The sequence below is a fragment of the Mytilus californianus genome, unplaced genomic scaffold, assembly GCF_021869535.1.
Source record: "Mytilus californianus isolate M0D057914Y unplaced genomic scaffold, xbMytCali1.0.p SCAF_5, whole genome shotgun sequence".
In the NCBI taxonomy this organism is placed as follows: Eukaryota; Metazoa; Mollusca; class Bivalvia; order Mytilida; family Mytilidae; genus Mytilus; species Mytilus californianus.
The window spans coordinates 99,916,521-99,934,650 of NW_026262701.1; the positions used below are offsets into that span (position 1 = coordinate 99,916,521).

Here is an 18,130-nt window from a genome sequence, read left to right on the forward strand (position 1 = left end):
AATGCAAGCTTATTTCCAGGTCCTATTTCAATTCTCTTTTAAATTAATACTACAAGAAGGTAGTCAATTTCAAATCTTAACTCGGCTGAAAATTTGATCTCAAATTCACATGAGCATATTAGAATTTAAAGTGTGCAAAAAAGCAAGCATGATATAATGTACTGAAATTATCATACACCAGTATTTAGTACAAACAGAAGACGAGTATACAGAGTATGAAACATGTAAGTGAAAATCTCTCAGTACATGACAAGAGCAAATCGAAAAAGGGATTACACCTATTCATTCCTTCTTAACATAGCAATAAAAAACTCGTCAAAGAAAACCAGGCTTATAATTTACAGTAAGTTTGTAAAAGATATGTTAGTTCCTTAAAAATATTCAAAATTTGAAAATAATCATTAAGAATAAACAAAAGTGAGGAACTTATCCTGAAATTCTGTACCAGACATAACATCAAAATGGTGATACAAGACTGCACACACTGAGATGTCTCGCCTCTTTTACTGATTACTATTGAATTTAATATTGAAAAATTTTTGGAACAAGGCCAAACATTATGTACTTCACTAATCCATTTCAATAAGATCAAGGTTAGATAACATCTGTCAGATAGGACACCATGCACTCAATTATTTAATACAACAAATAGCTAACCTTTAACTTACAGTATCTGTAAGTTTGACCGATGGACCATGAAACCTTTCAGCAGGACATTGGCACCTTACAATCATTTAATAAACCCATATAGTTGACCTATTATTGACAGTATCTGAGAAACAAACCTTATCAGGAAAACGAATCGTTGACCAACGAACCATGAAAATGAGGTCAAAGGCTGATACATCCTGTCAGGAAAAGTACATCTTACATTCTGTCTACGCCTCGAAGTAAGCGAAAAAGGGCATAATCATGAAAACTTCAAACTAACCAATGAGCCATGAAAATAATACCATAGTTAAGTGACCAATAATTGATTGATTTTTTGTTGCTTAACGTCCAGTGGCAAATGTTTCATGCATGTTCAGAACGAGAAAAAAAAACTATAATAATATAATAGGTAGCACCTGTAATAGAGGTCGTCTGGGATGAAGGTCGTGGAAATTTGAACTGCCATTGGAAAATAAATGTACATTGGATATGGACTGAAACTTTGCTTTGCAGCATGCCACCTACGGACTCCTCGAAGAGTTGATGCAATGGTTCTTAACGTGCAGAGAGCGTGGCACTCTCTCTACACGAGGCATCGGATCTAACGTCCCCATTCTGATCGGACGTGGCTACAAAATTGTACATCGCACACAGTCAAGTGGACGGACCACTGTAGCAAGGGTTTTACTGCCGGTCGGAAGAAGACCAAGAGTGACCATATTTCCATTTCACAGTCACCCTTCGGGAAAGATGACCAATGAACAGTGATAATAATATCAAAGTAAGATCATAAATGAACCACATGAAAATGAGATGGATATGTACGACGTGCAATCATTCTATGGACCAACTACAACTAATCAATTACTAACAGTTCCTGAGAAATGAACCTTATTATGAAAATTTAACATTGATCACTGAACCGTGAAATGAGGTCAAGGTCTAGTAAACCCTGTCTGATGGACATGTATACCTTGCAATGTACACAATATAGTTGTCCTAGTATTCACAATAACAATAAACAAATTACGTGATAAACACTAATTGTCAAGTGGACATTAATCAATTAGAACGAGACAAAAGACAACGAGCATTTGCCAGACAGTTATCTCATACAATAAGGTAGCATATTTACCTGACGATATCGGGATATGGGTATTTAGTCAAATCTTAACAGGAAGTTGTGATAATATTAAAAAACCGACACAGATAAAAATAAACTGCTTCGCTGAGCCCAGCTGGATACGCCCGCAGAGGTCCAACCCTGAACAGTTGGGGCAAAAATGGACACAATATTCAAGCTTGATACAGGTCTGAATTTGGATTGTAATTAAATATTTGACATATTATAGGTTTCTGAATAAATGTAGTCAAAGAACTTGAAATTGGTTATATGAATTGAATTTATATTCAATTAAAGATTTCTTGCTGTTGTGCAATACACTGTGCTGTTGCGCAATACTTAGTAAATCTGTTGTCAGACTATAAACAAATAAAGTTCAATTTCTTCTCAATGTCATATTTGAAATTTATGAAAATCAATAGGGAGATTACATCAATAGCTATAAATAATTCACCAAAGTTTCATGAGAACTGCTGAAAGCACTTTTGAGTTATTGTCCAAAAACTGGAAAATCCCCCCTTTTTTAATGAATAAAACCCCATAACTCAGAAATGTAAAATCTAAAATTTATAAAATTCTAAAGGGAGCTTACATCAACAGATATAAACAATTCACCAAAGTTTCATGAGAACTGTTGAAAGCATTTTTTAGTTATTGTCAGAAAACTGGAAAATCACCCTTTTTTATGAATAAAACCCTGTAACTCAGAAACATAAAATCTAAAATTTATAAAAATCGAAAGGGAGCTCATGTCAATAGATATAAACAATTCACCAAAATTTCTTGCAAGTTGGTGAAAGCATTCTTCAGTTATTGTCGGAAAACTGGAAAATCCCCCCTTTTTTAATGAATAAAACCCCAAAACTCAGAAACGGTAAATCTGAAATTTATAAAAAACGAAAGGGAGCTCACGTCAATAGATATAAACAATTCACCAAAGTTTCATGCATATTGGTTAAAGCTTTTTTGAGTTAATGTCCGACATGTTGACGACGGAAGGACGGACAGACGGACGGACAGATGGACAACGGTATACCATAATACGTCCCGTAAACGGGCGTATAAAAATAAACAATGTCAAAATGTTCAGGCTTTAATTAAACCTTTATTTGGGTAAGTTGGTGAAAGCATACAATCTGTATTTTGTCTTATACTGTTAGAGGCAAATAATGTTTAACGGCTATACTATATTTATGTGTAAACACGTTAATTATGACCTATGAAAGTCAAGTAGTTCGAGCATTTTTCTCAGTAGGTTTAAAAAAATTTCAAACTAATATACTTAATTCGTTTGGTGCGTCATTTATGTGTATATATAAAACTTTATTTATTTGTTTTGAAACGTTTAAAATTATTATATACCAATATAAAGAACCTTTCATAATTTTATAAATATTATTTAGTCACATAATAAGATTCTAATTTCCGACCGGGCAAGACCCTCATGGGTAGTCAAGGTCGTTATCCCCTCTCGTCGTCCTAAGTTATTGGGTTTGATGAAGCAATCTACTGTGAGAGTAAAGATAGTTCATCTGCCTCAAACTAATCATGGAATAGTTTACTTTTATAGCCGAATTATGGTAACACATTAAATAAATATTATTCTGTCTACTTTTAATTTGAAGTAAATTATTCAGGTGAATACATGTAACATATGTTTCATTCTGTTTTCAAGGATACACTGTTTTAAGTTGTTGTCATCTAATCTCCAACAGCATTGATCCTGCTACTTGTAAAAGTATTCATTGTTTTGCTAATTGTTCAGATGAGGAACTTTTGTAGCGCTTTTCCGAACACTCAAGCCAGTACAATATAAATACGTCCCATGAATATTAATTTTTCATGTCAATCATAAGTACTTCTACATAAAACAAACCAAACCAGGAAACATATAATGAAATATGCATTGTGTTCAAATTTCAAACTAATTGCAGCATGACTAACATGGCGTAGTTTCACATCCTGCTTTTTACTGAAATCTATGGATTCTGGAACATTAAAATACCTTATGGCCTCTTAAAAAATTTTCAGAGAGGTATTCCTTGTAAATATTGTCACTACATTTATTCATTTAAATCCCCAAAAATCAGGTATAACATATATCTAAACAGTTCAAATGAAAAAAAAAACAAGTCAATAGTTTACACTTGCAGCCATATTTCAACTTGGATTGTGTAACATGTATTCTTATCTCACCCTGTAACTTCATTCAACCAGATCCAGGTTTCAGGAAAGTTTTTACGAACTTTGTTTGATGATTCTGATTCTGTTTGTATTTTTTCTCCTAAGCCGTCATTTTGCTTGTTTCCAATATCAAGTGCAACACCAGCTTCAGGAACCATGTCATACATGATATCATCTACGTAAATGTAAAGGGCATAAAGATTCGTGAATTGTCAACACTTAACCCGTGTATGTCACCTTTTGTTGTTGTTGTCTAATATAGCTTCTAGCTGTCAAATATGTCAAATAACATGATACACTAAAAATACCAAAATGCATCCATCAAATCACATATGATTAAAATAAGCATTGTTCCATCACTGAAATGGTTGATAAAGCAGAAGGTAACAATAACAACGCTATTTTATTGAACATAAAAATCCAAATAATAAATGATCCAAATAAAACAAGAATGCATGCGTTGTCGTGCTAAGCATTCACTCGTGATTTAAAGAATCGGAAAACAGGAAATAGGTGTCTGACAAATCAGAAAAATGCTCAATCCTAGTTGTTGAACAAATTTTGAGTCATTCTGGTTAGTTGTACAGCAGAAATATGCGAGGAATTTTTTTTTTCATTCAATATATTGAAAAATTCGAAGTATCGGCAAACAGGAATTATCTGTCTCACAGATCTGAAAAGTGCTAACACATTAAAACGTGTCATTGTCAAGTTTCTGACCAAACATGAAGTCATTCTGTTTAGTAGTACATGAGCAAAGTGGGACGGAAATCTATGTTGAACGAAATGATGGACGGACGAGCAAGGTGAATGCAATATAGCTTACACTCTTTGACTTGTGGTTGTTAAACATTATGCCTTCAAAATTAAAATTATATCTTATTTCTTTCAATAGGAATTTTTGAGTGCATATTTCATTCATGCACTACTTCATATTGTAAATATTAAACTTAGCTGAAAACTTGTTCTTAAAGTTAAGATACATGAGTATAATAAATATATAGAAATTAAAAGTATTTGCAATACCAAACCAAGAGTGATATAAGGTACTGTAAAGCTACCCGTGTAATAAGTGCAGACAAAAGGAGGATATACAGCGTATAAAACATTAAGTGCAACTCTCTCCCAAGACATGGCAAGAACGTATTAAGGGAGGGCACGCCCGCTTAAATTTTCCAATAAGACTGTAAAACATGTCTCTTTTATTTATAGATGTTTTGAAAAATAATAATAAAGTACCCAAAAGTGATGCACTTATTCTAAACTGAAATGCTAGACCAGACTGCATCAAAAAGCTGAAACAAGTGTGCACACGCTGAAATTTCTTGCATGCTTTAAATATGATGATTGAGATTTTATACTGAATGTCTTTAAGATCATAAAATCGTACACCAGGTGTATTACAGAAACTAAACATTTTTAATGATCCATGAAAATAAGGTCTATTTATGGAAACGTATGATACACTACATATAAATGCATCATATCTCGCATACTTACAAGGTTTTAATATTTCAAAATGTTTTAGTTTGTTCTTTACAATGTAAAATTTAGCAGATGTATAACTTGTTGACAGTCAGACAATAGGTCTTACATGTATTAGGTAAATGTACATTACATCCGTTCTTGTGGTTACCCCCGCCACAGATGAAAGGCAGAAGCCTTATGATTGTAACAGGCGTTTTATTTTAAGGAATTGAGCACAACCTACTTTATATGCACAGGAGCTGAACCAATCGTGAGAGAATAATTCAGTTTACAACTTCATACAAATATGCCCATGACCATAATATAGTCCTATAACACAAGTATTCAGATACGGGGCAGACTAACAGTGTATGTCGTAAAGTTTAATTAAAGTTCTATAGATATACTTTACTTTATAGAATATCACTAAAGTTTGAATCATTCAGTGAAAGGACATTATAAAGCGAAGTTAAAGGGTAAAGCCCCTTCATTTTCATCTCCTTGAAGAACTCCTGTATGCAGTATTTCTCATACAAACAATGAAATAAATCGACAGGAAGTTTAGAAAGAGCAATTCGTCAGGAAAAGTCTAGGGAAGTCAAATGATTTTAACTATTGCACGAGGAGGACTAAGATTGTATGTAATCAAGCAGATATTGTTAAATTTTTCTGAACCCTGGCTTTGATAATTGTTAAAGTAGAATTTATAATTGGAAAGAGGTTTCGTGCAGCATTTGTTAAAATAAGGTTGTTTATAATGTAAGGACATATGAGTAATTTTGGTATCAAGAAAGCTTAAAAAAAAAGATTCAGTTCATAAAAGTTTATCTAAAATTCCTAAAGAAAATCAAATGAACCTATGATAGTTCTGGATTTCCCTTTTAGGAAGCCGAATGAGAGTTTATAAATAGTCATTAAAGGGATAATAGGAATTACCAATCATATTGGTCAATACAAAAGACGACACAAATTAACAATACCCGACTCCTAAAAATAGACACATATACAAAATGTAATGGGGTAAAACAGCTTGTATTTCTAAGTGAGTTGTCAATAGCTAATTTACTTATCAATATGCTTAAATAATATGATTTACAAACAAACAAAAAATCTTGTGGGGGCAGGGGCTTTGTCGCAGGGGGTAACATATAAATGTCATGGAGATAAGACAGGTGCTTCGCAACATTTGGGTCTTTAAAGATAGTTGACTTGCAGCATGTGTGTTCATAGATCTATCAGGCTTTTTTCTGCAAATTCTGATTTGCAACAACGACATTACAGCCTTAACCCATTCAACGTATTCTTTTTCACTTTGGAAGGTGTCGGTCACATTCCTCGATTGAGTCCAATAGTAATTTAATGTTGTGTTTCCATAGAGGTTAACACATTTATAACACCGTACGGCCTTAAACAATGAGCAAAACCTTTACCACATTGTCAGCTATAAAAGGCACCGAAATGACAAATGTGAAACAATTCAAACACGAAAACTAATTGCCTGATTTATGTACAAAACAATGAACGAAAAACAAATAGTTTGATAGTTTATATGAATTTGCATATTTAAGATCAGTTATAGGTATTTTGCATATGATATAACTACAAAGTTCAACTTTAAGGGCCAACTTAAAGCCTATGTGGCCTTAAGTGTTTTTCAAAGAGATAAACTTCTCATTGCCATATAAATACATATATTGTGTTTCAGAAAATTAAAAACTTTCTAATTTTGATGTGCATTTATTATGGGAGCTACGCATGGTATACAAATAAACTTAGATCACCAAAATCGTTGATATAATCCCTCATTGGACTATGGTATTATATTGCTTTGATTGTAGACAAAAAGCGCGACAACAGATAATTGCACATCAATAGGTGGTTTACAGTGTAACTAAGTGGACGGTATAAAATAATTTAAATTATTATTTTAATTACTTAAAAATAAAGAGTTACCAACGAGTAAATAATTTTATAGGAAAATGATAGGCAAAATACAAAACAATAAACAAAAAGCCAACAAACCATAACATAGAACTAACGATCTAACAACATGAATCTAACTTAAACATGTTTTGAATGATCAATTTTTGTTCTACAAGTCTGAAAAAAAAATATTAAAGATACTAGTTTTATTATTTAGTACACCAGACGCACGTTGGAAGTTATCGTGTTGCTCATTACAATTATAAATTCGGTAATCAGTCATGGAAAAAGATAGAGGGACGAGTTTCAACTTACTACAAAATGGATAAATTTTGAAAGTTTTGTCTGTAACATATATTTGGTATCATTTGACCAAGTTCAAACTTGTTAAACAGAATATGTGTCTAGTAAAAAGGATGATCAATACACTTGTAGCCAAAATTTAAACTTAGATTTTTATGACCTTGTTGCAAATCTTACCCTGCAACATCATTCAACCAGATCCAAGATTCCGGAAAATTTTTACGAACTTTATTCGATAAATCTGATTGGGTAATTTGATCTCCTTCGCTTTTTTTGTTGCTTCCATAATCTAAGTTGGGTATAGCAAAGTCTCCCTCATCATATTCATATAATTCCTGACCTACGTATGAATACAAGACTTCAAAAATATGCTATATAGTTGCATACTAGTATGTCTAATATATGTAAAGGTTATATAATTTTATATATATAAAAAAATATTTGAAATAAAAATAATCTTGGATGTGCTTCTGCATAAAAATACTGACGAAAGAGGCTTTCTGTGTCATTTAAACCAAGTTGCATACCACAAATCATTAAAAAGAGATCTGCATTATTATAACAGGAGCTGCTGTCAAAGTAAAGCGAAAGAACTTGAAAGGAATCGGTTTTCTATGATACTGCTAAGCAAAAGTGACTTCTAACATTTCTAAGAACTAAGTCAGAACATTGGATGACTATTTTAGTAAAATCATCACTGGTTGAAAACGAGAAGAATAAACCAACAAGGGTTTGTTCTTTGTCAGTGACAATGCAAAAATTATCAGCCTAATGTTAACTTGCTAATGTTTGGAAAACACAAAGAAAGTATAGAATTGTTTTTGTATTCCTGAAACAAAAATGTTCATGCGATTGGTCCAAGCAAGAGTTTTGTTATATTCCTTTTTCTACAACTATTAAGGTTTTCTAGTTCATCTCATAGAAATCTCTAAGGTTGAAGGTAACAGTAACTTTGACCACTTGCCCTTCATCAAGGTCACACATCAGGTCCAATTAGTAATTGTCGTTGACGATATTTGTGGAACCTTCGATGGTGGTTTCAGAATGCATTTCATAGCAAGGCCAAAGATGAAACGGGCTAGGAGACATTGACCTGAAACAAGGTCTGGCGTCAAGGACACCAATAATGAATACCCTTAGGTTTTAATGACTTAGTCTTCGAGTTTGAACATTTTGACTGAGTCAGTTAATATTTTGAGGAGAAATCCCAAAATAAAGAATGAAGTATTGCCATGAGTCAAGAAACATTCCCAACTCTTTCGTTTGACTTTATCTATTACGGTTTCTGTGATTAACCAATAACATGATTTTCTTGTTCGGGGAGTTCACTCTATAAGGTAAGATCGGTCTTCCAACCTATATTCCTAACAGTTTATTCCAAAGAGAATAAATAATACATCCACTGTTTGACCCCTTGATTTCAAAAAACAAAAGTATTTAAATTTATCAAATAACGTTTGTTCTTACAACTTGCGTGAACATTGTCATTAAAGAGAATATTACAGTTTGGAAAAGAAGTATTCACTCTTAAAAATGTTATTTATATGGTTGTTGGTCGTTTTCCATTTTTTAAGTACTTCAGCTCTGTTAAAGGTTTTCATATTCCAAATGTCTAGGATCTTAACCACTGAAGAAACATAGTATGTCAAAAGAAACATTTAGTTCATCACAGTGGGTACTTTTCATCTAATAAAAGTAATATTTTTTTTCTAGAAACAAATCATTCATTTTAATCTACAAAAAAGGCTAATTTGTAATTAAATTCAATCCCATGACTATTAGCGACAAGCTTTTCTTATTACTGTAGATGTGGACTAGAGCATAGCATATACATTTAGTTTCAAGCTTCTTTGAAAGAGATACAAAAATATATCCCCTAGTTAAAGTATGTTCTGGACCATAACAAAGCCTCAAATGTGTTAGAGATGAAACACATTTAAAAGCTCTGATAATAAAAGATGATAAACAAAGCGTCATTGAAAACATCTTACCATCATTGGTTTCAGCTACATATGCATCTGTCATCCATACTATCCCGACAGTCTAAAAACATAGAAAAAAACATAAACGCAATACGATGTTTGTGATTCAAATACCATTAAAAGTTTCTTATTTCATATGTATATAAATAGTAAACGTATATTGCTGAAGTTTTTTCATTCTCAAATTACCATGATTTTTTTGGGACAATTCTTTTATTTTAAAGCTTTCTTGAATAAGTATAAGATCTATTCTCATTGATAAAATTTCTATCTGAGCTGAGACATAATCGAAATATTGACTGTTGATGATACAATTAACTGCTATCAAAAGGTGGCCACAGACGAATCATCTACCGAAAGTTTTATGTAGTAGCACTTGCTCATTTGCAACACGACAGTCGCCACATGTGAAGCAAGATCTACTTACCCTTACTGATCACTTGCGATCACCCTGGGGTTTTGGTGGGATTCATGTTTTAATTTGAGTGTTGTTTGTCTTTAGGTCATTGCTCGTATTTTTGCCATGGTTTTGTCGGTTTCTCTTCTACTTATGAATTTCGATTGTTGCTTTGGTATCGTCTGTCCCCTTTTACAAGGTTTTTGAATTTCTGTTGGTGTTTTATATTTAGAATCCTACCCCATTGAAATTGTACATATTGTAATGTTTATCTCTTGCTTGGTTCTCATCTTTCGACGTGATGATTAAATATATTTATAAAACTGTTTTTTAGCATCGTGTTTTGAATCAGATTGATACCTTTTATTTTATTTTATATCTCAGTATAATACCCGTTTGAAAGGAGTAGTTCGGTAAAAGTTAGGGGAGCGTTGGGTGCCCGCAAACATGTTTAACCCCGCCACATAATGTATGTGCTTGTCCCAAGTCAGGAGCCTGTAAATCAGAGGTTGTCGTGTGTTGCTGTACATCATATTTGTTTGTTTTTCGTTTATTGTTTTGAACATAAATCAGGTTGCTAGTATTTTCGTTCGAATTGTTTTATATTTGTCACTTCGGGACCTTTTATGGCTTGCTATATCATTTGAGAAAATAATAAGTATTTTATTTCCAGATAAATAGTGTTGCCAGTGATGCAAAAACAAGCGCGAAAGAACTGTTGTTTTTTTTTGTGAAAGTTGACGTAATTTTCTAGTTTAAAACCTCACTAGATCTAAGAAACATGTAACGTGCGGTTTAAAAAACTATATATTCAAATTAAATAATCAAATTATTGCTAAAAGACCTTCTTGGTCGGCATATGACCATTGTTTCCCCTCCTAACAGGCAATGGAAGTCGGCCTGTTTTTATTGAATTTAGTTTGAAATTGAAAATGTGTGCCTTCAGGTATTTCTAAGGGGTTCGTGTTGCTCAGTCTTTAGTTTTCTTGTTGTGTTTTGTGTACTGTTTGTCTTGTCGTCGTTTTTCGTTTTTAGTCATGGCTTTGTCGGTTTGTTTTCGATGATTTTAAATATCCCTTTGGTATCTTTCGCCTCTCTTTTAATGAACACATACGTTAATAATTAAAAAGTACTCATTTCCTATCATGTCGTTGTTTAAATTATGATACATTGTGATAATGACCATTATATCTTACTTTTAAATTTAGAAAGAAAAAGGGCCATATTTAAGCCATATCAAACAATTTCGTGTTTGAACAATTGAAAGCTTCATTACACCAAGGGCTACATCTTCTTGATTATTCAGCAACATGTGCTATTGAAATTACCTCTAGAATTTCATTGGCTGCTGTACCCTGATAAAACCTGTCAACAGCAAATCTTTTCTTTCGAAACATTATTCGACCAGGATAAGGGTCATTGTCATCTCTTTCCTCTCTAGTATCAAACTCCATTATACCTTCCTTGACCTAAAAGAAGACATTACATAAATGTTGTTCACTTAGCCAGATTTCTTTATCAGTTAATATGTTATAATTAATATGTTGTAGGTACTGGTAAAAATATTTCATAACATTAAATAAGATAGACATAAAGAAACAACACCATATAATATTTACCACTGGACATTTAACAAGCAACAAGAATTCAATCAGAACTGAGAATTTTTTTTTATTTGCAGTCAATCAACTTTTAAAAGTAACACCACAGCTATTTAATACTTCCTTTGATATCATTTAAAACACTTCAAGCTGGCATTTCCATTTATTATTATTCTCAAAGATCCCAAATGTATAAATGACCAGCAATGCATATATATTTGCAAGTTTGTTACACAATATTACAAAAATACACGGGAGCAATGTCTTTATTTGCATGCTTGTGTTAATTCTCTATGTATAGACTGGCAAATATTGAACTTTGGAATTAGAGATTTCTGTTTTGGCAATGCATAACATTTCATTATATAAATATTAGATTTGACAAATGAAACTAATTGTTTTCTTTTTGTTACAGCTTATAATTTTCAAAAGGCAATTTTACATTAAAAATAAGCAATTGTTGAAGATTGACAAAGTCAACCAAACATGACTTAGGATGCTCAAAACATGATTCAAAATGCTAACATAACTGAATCCGATATGAGATCAACTTATAAAATATATTCGTGTTAAGCTCTTCATCATCTTTTTATCTCCACTGTCCACTCTAAATCATAAAAGTAATACCCAACCTAACTACCAAGACCTTCACTTTTGCTGCAACCAAATTTAAGATATGCAAAATGAGTTTTATTAAAGGGGGTTTTCCAGACTGAACAAGTGCCTATAAACTCAAAACTTTTAAACTAAACGAGTGTTACAGGTTTGTACCAGCTTAATAATCTCTGCTTGTATACCATTTAATACATATAATAAAAAATGCGTTCTTTCTGTATAATAATCGATGCCATACGTATGCTCTCGTGTGATCTTTTATTTTAATTTGTTCCTTCAAGATTGTAAGTTATACTTTACAAATACTCCAAAATAAAATATCATATTATTATTTGACATTTGTTGTCTTGGTCTTAGATACATGATTTTGTTTATTAGTTGTTATTGGCTTTAAACTAGCTGTCAGTAACTGTGAGTACTCTCAGATCTGTTCTTAGTGCCGTTTTTGTTATTAGGGATGAGGGATGAATATATACCCTGCCATGTCCTTTCTGTGTTTTTGTTTGATGTTTTTCTTTGTATCGATCTGATGAGTTAAGCTTTTTTCAACTGTTTTTTATAGTTTGATCTTATGTTGTGCTGTAACACCACTGTCCCAGGTTAGGGGAGGGTTGAGCGCTCACAAAAATGTTTAACCCCTCCTCATTCTTTATGTGCCTGTCCCAAGTCAGGCGCATGTAGTTCAGTCAGTGGTTGTCGTTGGTTCATGTCTGCCATATCTGTTTTTCATAAATTGTTTTGTTATAAAATAGGCCGTTAGTTTTCTCAATTGAATTGTTTCATATTTTTCATGTTGGGGCCTTTTATAGCTGACTATAAGGTATTAGTTTTTCTCCATTTGTTGAAGGCCGTACTGTTGCCTATAATTGCTTACCTCCACTTCATTTGAACTTTGGTGGATAGTTGTCTCATTGGCAATCATACCACATCTCCTTATTTTTATATTGTTCTTTGTTAAACCTACCTGTTGAAACGTTATGTCGTTGGGCGCTTTTAATAGTTGAGAACCTTTGTCAATAGCAACTAAAAATATGAAGGAATTTGGATCGGCGGTAACAGTTAAACTGACATCTCTACCAACCATTTGTCTTTTAACACTGTACTGCATAGTCATCTACAAATATATAAATATTACATATACAATTATTAACGATGTACACAATCAACTGTATCAAAAAGTTGTTGAAACATGTAATTATGTGTTAATTTTTATTTATTGAAGAATACCGGTGCTTTGATTGACAGCTCTGAAATTTGACCATTAATTACAACATCAACTTGTTATTGGTGCACAGACGGTGTATCTAGGTGTACATAAAAAAAGTAAAATAACAAAAATACCGAACTCTAAGGAAATTCAAAACGGAAAGTCCTAGATCAAATGGCAATATCAAAAGCTCAAACACATCAAACGAATGAAAAACTACTGTCATATTCCTGTCTTGATACAGGCATTTCCTTCTCTTAAGCTATACCTATAGCATGCATCAATATTTAACTGCCCACAAACATTCGTATTGTACGGGCCCTCGGCAAAAACAAATGTGTAGTATTTTACACTACAACCTTTAAAATTTATTTATTGATTGAATGATGTATGCTTGGCAAGTAGATCATGCATTTAAGGACGAGAATAAATTAACAAGCAATACAAAAAGTAGGTTCTAGAAAGTGGGAGTTAGGACTATCACTGGAAAATGGGTGTGCCTTTGATTAGGACAGACATTTTGCCTTGCAACAGGCCACCTACAGACGCATCATGAAGTTGTTGCAATGGGTTTTCAACGTGCGAGCCTGACATCTACCCAACATGTTAACAGTGCATGGGATTTAACCGCCCAATTCCAACAGGCTGTGGCTGTTTAAGTATACCTCTTTCACAGCCATACGAACACAAAAAGGTCAGCCCTTTAGATCATTTTAACATTGAAGCCAGATGCTTATTTTTCGTTACACATATAATTTTCTTCGATTTTTTTTGGACCCACAAAAACACAGTATAATCTTAGTTTTTTTAACATCAGTAACTACTGTCGCCTTAATTTACCAAGATAAAAAATAAAACCAATGCATTGTACTGACTATTCACAAGATCTCACTATTTAATGAAGTGACAATTTCGATTTAAAAGTTATGTTAAAGTTTTGTTAAAAATTGTGTCTCAAAATGTTGATTTTTTAAACCGTTGTGTAAATATTATTAAAATCAATATAGCTTGTATACAGGGTTCTGTGTGTACTCTGATTGGGTAAATTATGGTCATGATATCATATAAATATGACTTGAAGTCTTATCGGCAATAAATTGTGACACTGATAAACACTATAATCCAGAAATTTTAAGTTGATAAGGATAAAAGTATAAACAGGTCTTCTATTCAAATGGATTCAAAGAGGTTCTAGAAATACAACAGGAAAGGCTGCATGAACGTTTGAGCGAAATATCAATATGTCATGCAATATCAATCACGGCATAGTTAAACAATATATATATTACTTACTAATGAGGATGTGAATGATAATGAAAACAGTTTTCACATCCTATCACCACAGTTAGTAATGTAAAAAGTATATACCTGATTTTTAATAAGACCAGACACCATTATTTTCATCTCATCTGCAACAAGTTCATTTTCATTAGAAACTGCATATAACAATAAAGAAGCTGATGGAGCCAAACCCATACTTTGTTCAATCAAGATGTCGGTAACTGTTCCTGGGGATACTTCATATGACCGTATCAACTTCCCTTTACTGAACAACTGAAAATAAAAATAAAAACAATCTTAAAATTCCATGGCATCAAAGTCTATTAACGTAACATAATTTTGAAGTCGAATTCAAGATTCATTTCTCGCATAATGAGAATGGTAACACTTACAAACAGAAACAACGCTGTCTTGAAACCTGCTTTTCCACTATATCCTGCTGTTCTGACATGCATAGTATCACCAACATCATAAACCTACAAATAAAAGCAAATAATATATGTAGAATTATATAATTAATAAAACATACAAGATATTCACAATTTATTTCCATTTGTGTGTTAATCACTGTCAAATGTTTATGAGCGAATAAGAAAATGATGTTGGTATGTAACATGTATCACATAATGTGTAGGAAATGCCTGTTGAAAAAGATTATTGTGGAAATCTAACTGAAAACAGTATTTTACTGGCCTATTAATTTTTGTGTTAATCATTTTAACTCGTGGAAAGGTGTACTCCAACTATTGGAGACATATTTAAGGAAATAAGAAGTAGGGTAAATAAAATATATATGACGCTTTTGTCAAGATTCTTTGTATCAAAGTTTCACAAACAAACTGTTACAAGATCACTACAACAACTCAGTAACGGTACTTAATTAAACAAATCAATCATTGAAGTATGTATCATACGTTTTCATTAGAGACTAATGATATCAACAATATTTAATCATGGAACCTTTGAGATGGCCACTATCAGCAGAAAATAATAAAAAAAAATACCCTATTGAATACAGTTAGTGATGTTCTGATGATCGATTATAATCAAAAATCGGTTGGATGAGGCAATATAACTTGATAATCGATTGATAAATTACATAATCGATTACAATCAGTTAAAAATATTAACTCTGAAAGGCATGGAGCCTATTCCTAAAGGTTGCAGCATACATCTAGAATAACAGCAAATATGCTCTAAATGATCAAGCTATGATATGTTGTTGCTTTTTTTTGTGCATATTCAGTGATTTCTAAGTGTTATTTTTCACAAGAAGAAGAAGAAGAAAAGAAGAAGAAGAAGGGATCTATATTTTCGTAGCTATGTTGTATTTTAGATTTTTGAAAAATGTCAGTATGTCCCACTGTTTGTATATAAAGTGCTAAAATCACATAATGTTTGAAACATAATTTGATTGGACATTTATAATTATTCTTAGTAATTGTCTTTTTTGGAAAATTTCAACTTGATTTCTTTATCGCATATTACTGTAAGCCAGAAAATTACAGAACATTCCTACAAGGAGTTATTTTCAATTTGTATGCTAATTTACATTGTCACAGCTAATGGAAAATTGTCATCATAACATGATATATTTATATAGCACTCGCTGTGTATTCTATCAATGACTACAAACATGCTAATTATCTATTTTCTTCTTGCAAACACAGGAAGTCTCATAGAAATGCAGTCAAATTAAAAAAAAATAGAATTCAGTAAATGAAAAGATTTCTAATGTAAAATAAAAACCAGTGCTTAAACATTACCGCCAGTCCACCTCTGCATTAAACAGTGTCGTTTGGCTAGTTCGTATGATATAATTAAACTGTAACATACGAAGTGACTTAGAGCTTGAAGTATTGGTTAAAATTTGTCTACTATTGACGACCTTAATATGTTCACTGTAAGAGTAGTATTTTTGTGTCATTGCGTTACCGTCTCATTGACGTATACTCAACACCCATGTATATTCATCCTAGAAGCATGTGGACATAACACATTATTTAAAAATTTAATATATAAAGCCAACACTTGATAAAATCACAGGGAACTTGGAGACCACCTTTAAGTTTTTGAAGAAAAAAATGGTTTGCTACAGCAACTGACTAAAAATACAATACAGAAATATAATAAACTTCAGGATTGTTCCAGAAGTCAAAGACCCCGTATCCAACCTGCTATCATCTAGCTGTGGCAGTACAAATTTATCACAATCTCGGTCGACCATATCTACAGAACCTACATATTGTATTAATTGTTAATTTGATCACGTTCTGAATACGCATAAAGTGTTTGACATTGGACATTAAGCAAGCAACAAGTAAGTGAACACAATCATTCATTCAATCCTCGCTAACCAAGGGTTACGGCCCCTCAGAGGGTCCGGATCGCTACCATTGGCTAGCCGGAACATGCATTCATCCTAGAATAACGGTATCTCAAGGGGCAATCAGATGCATTTAAAAACTAGAGGCTCTCAAGAGCCTGTGTCGCTCACCTGTATTTACTGATGCTTTGGAAATCATGTAAAATAAGGTTAAAATCATAATTAATAGTATTAGATATTAGATATTATAATGATATCTAAGATAATAACAAAAAACTTCAAAATTTTTGTAAAATTACTAGCTCAGGGGCAGCAACCCAACAATGGGTTGTCAGATTCGTCTGAAAATTTCAGGGCAGATAAATCTAAATCTGATGAACATTTTTGCCACCTGTCAGATTTGCTCTAAATGCTTTAGTTTCAGAGATATAAACCAAAAACTGCATTTTACCCCTATGTTCTATTTTTAACCAAGTCGGCCATGATGGTTGGAAGGCGGGGTCATCGGACAAATTTTTTAAACTAGATACCCTAATAATGATTATGGCTAAGTATGGTTAAATTTGTCTCAGTAGTTTTAGAGAAGAAGATTTTTGTAAAAGATTACAAAAATTTACAAAAAATTGTTAAAAATTGACTATTAAGGGCAATAACTCCTAAAGGGGTCGACTGACAATTTTGGTCATGACAACTTATTTGTAGATCTTACTTTGCTGAACATTATTGCTGTTTACAGTTTATCTCTATCTATAATAATATTCAAGATAATAACCAAAAACTGCAAAATTTCCTTAAAATTACCAATTCAGGGGCAGCAACCCAACAACAGGTTGTCAGATTTGTCTGAAAATTTCAGGGCAGATAGATCTTGACCTGATTATCAGTTTTACCCTATGTCAGATTTACTCTAAATGCTTTGGTTTCAGAGATATAAGCCAAAATCTACATTTTACCCCTATGTTCTATTTTTAGCCATGGCGGCCATCTTGGTTGGTTGGCGGGGTCATCGGACACATTTTTTAAACTAGATACCCTAATGATGATTGTGGCCAAGATTGGTTAAATTTGGC

At 32.6% G+C, this 18,130-nt stretch overlaps 1 protein-coding gene across 3 annotated transcripts in view; it reads right to left on the minus strand.

Annotated features, from left to right (window-relative positions):
- The window catches only part of LOC127702122 (C3 and PZP-like alpha-2-macroglobulin domain-containing protein 8), a 65,758-nt gene extending 50,553 nt beyond the window's left edge, over positions 1-15,205 (minus strand). For 2 of the 3 annotated variants that reach the window (XM_052206197.1, XM_052206198.1), the window contains exons 1-5: positions 15,127-15,205; positions 14,822-15,007; positions 13,211-13,360; positions 11,359-11,499; positions 9,643-9,694 (exon numbers count right to left, since the gene is read on the minus strand). In XM_052206197.1, the coding sequence (XP_052062157.1) occupies positions 9,643-9,694; positions 11,359-11,499; positions 13,211-13,360; positions 14,822-15,007; positions 15,127-15,189 (592 nt within the window). In that variant the 5' untranslated portion in view covers positions 15,190-15,205. Of the gene's footprint in view, positions 1-3,970; positions 4,134-9,642; positions 9,695-11,358; positions 11,500-13,210; positions 13,361-14,821; positions 15,008-15,126 lie in introns of all 3 variants that reach the window. The other variant, XM_052206196.1, reaches the window with a different exon arrangement.
- Positions 15,206-18,130: the final 2,925 nt, after the last annotated feature.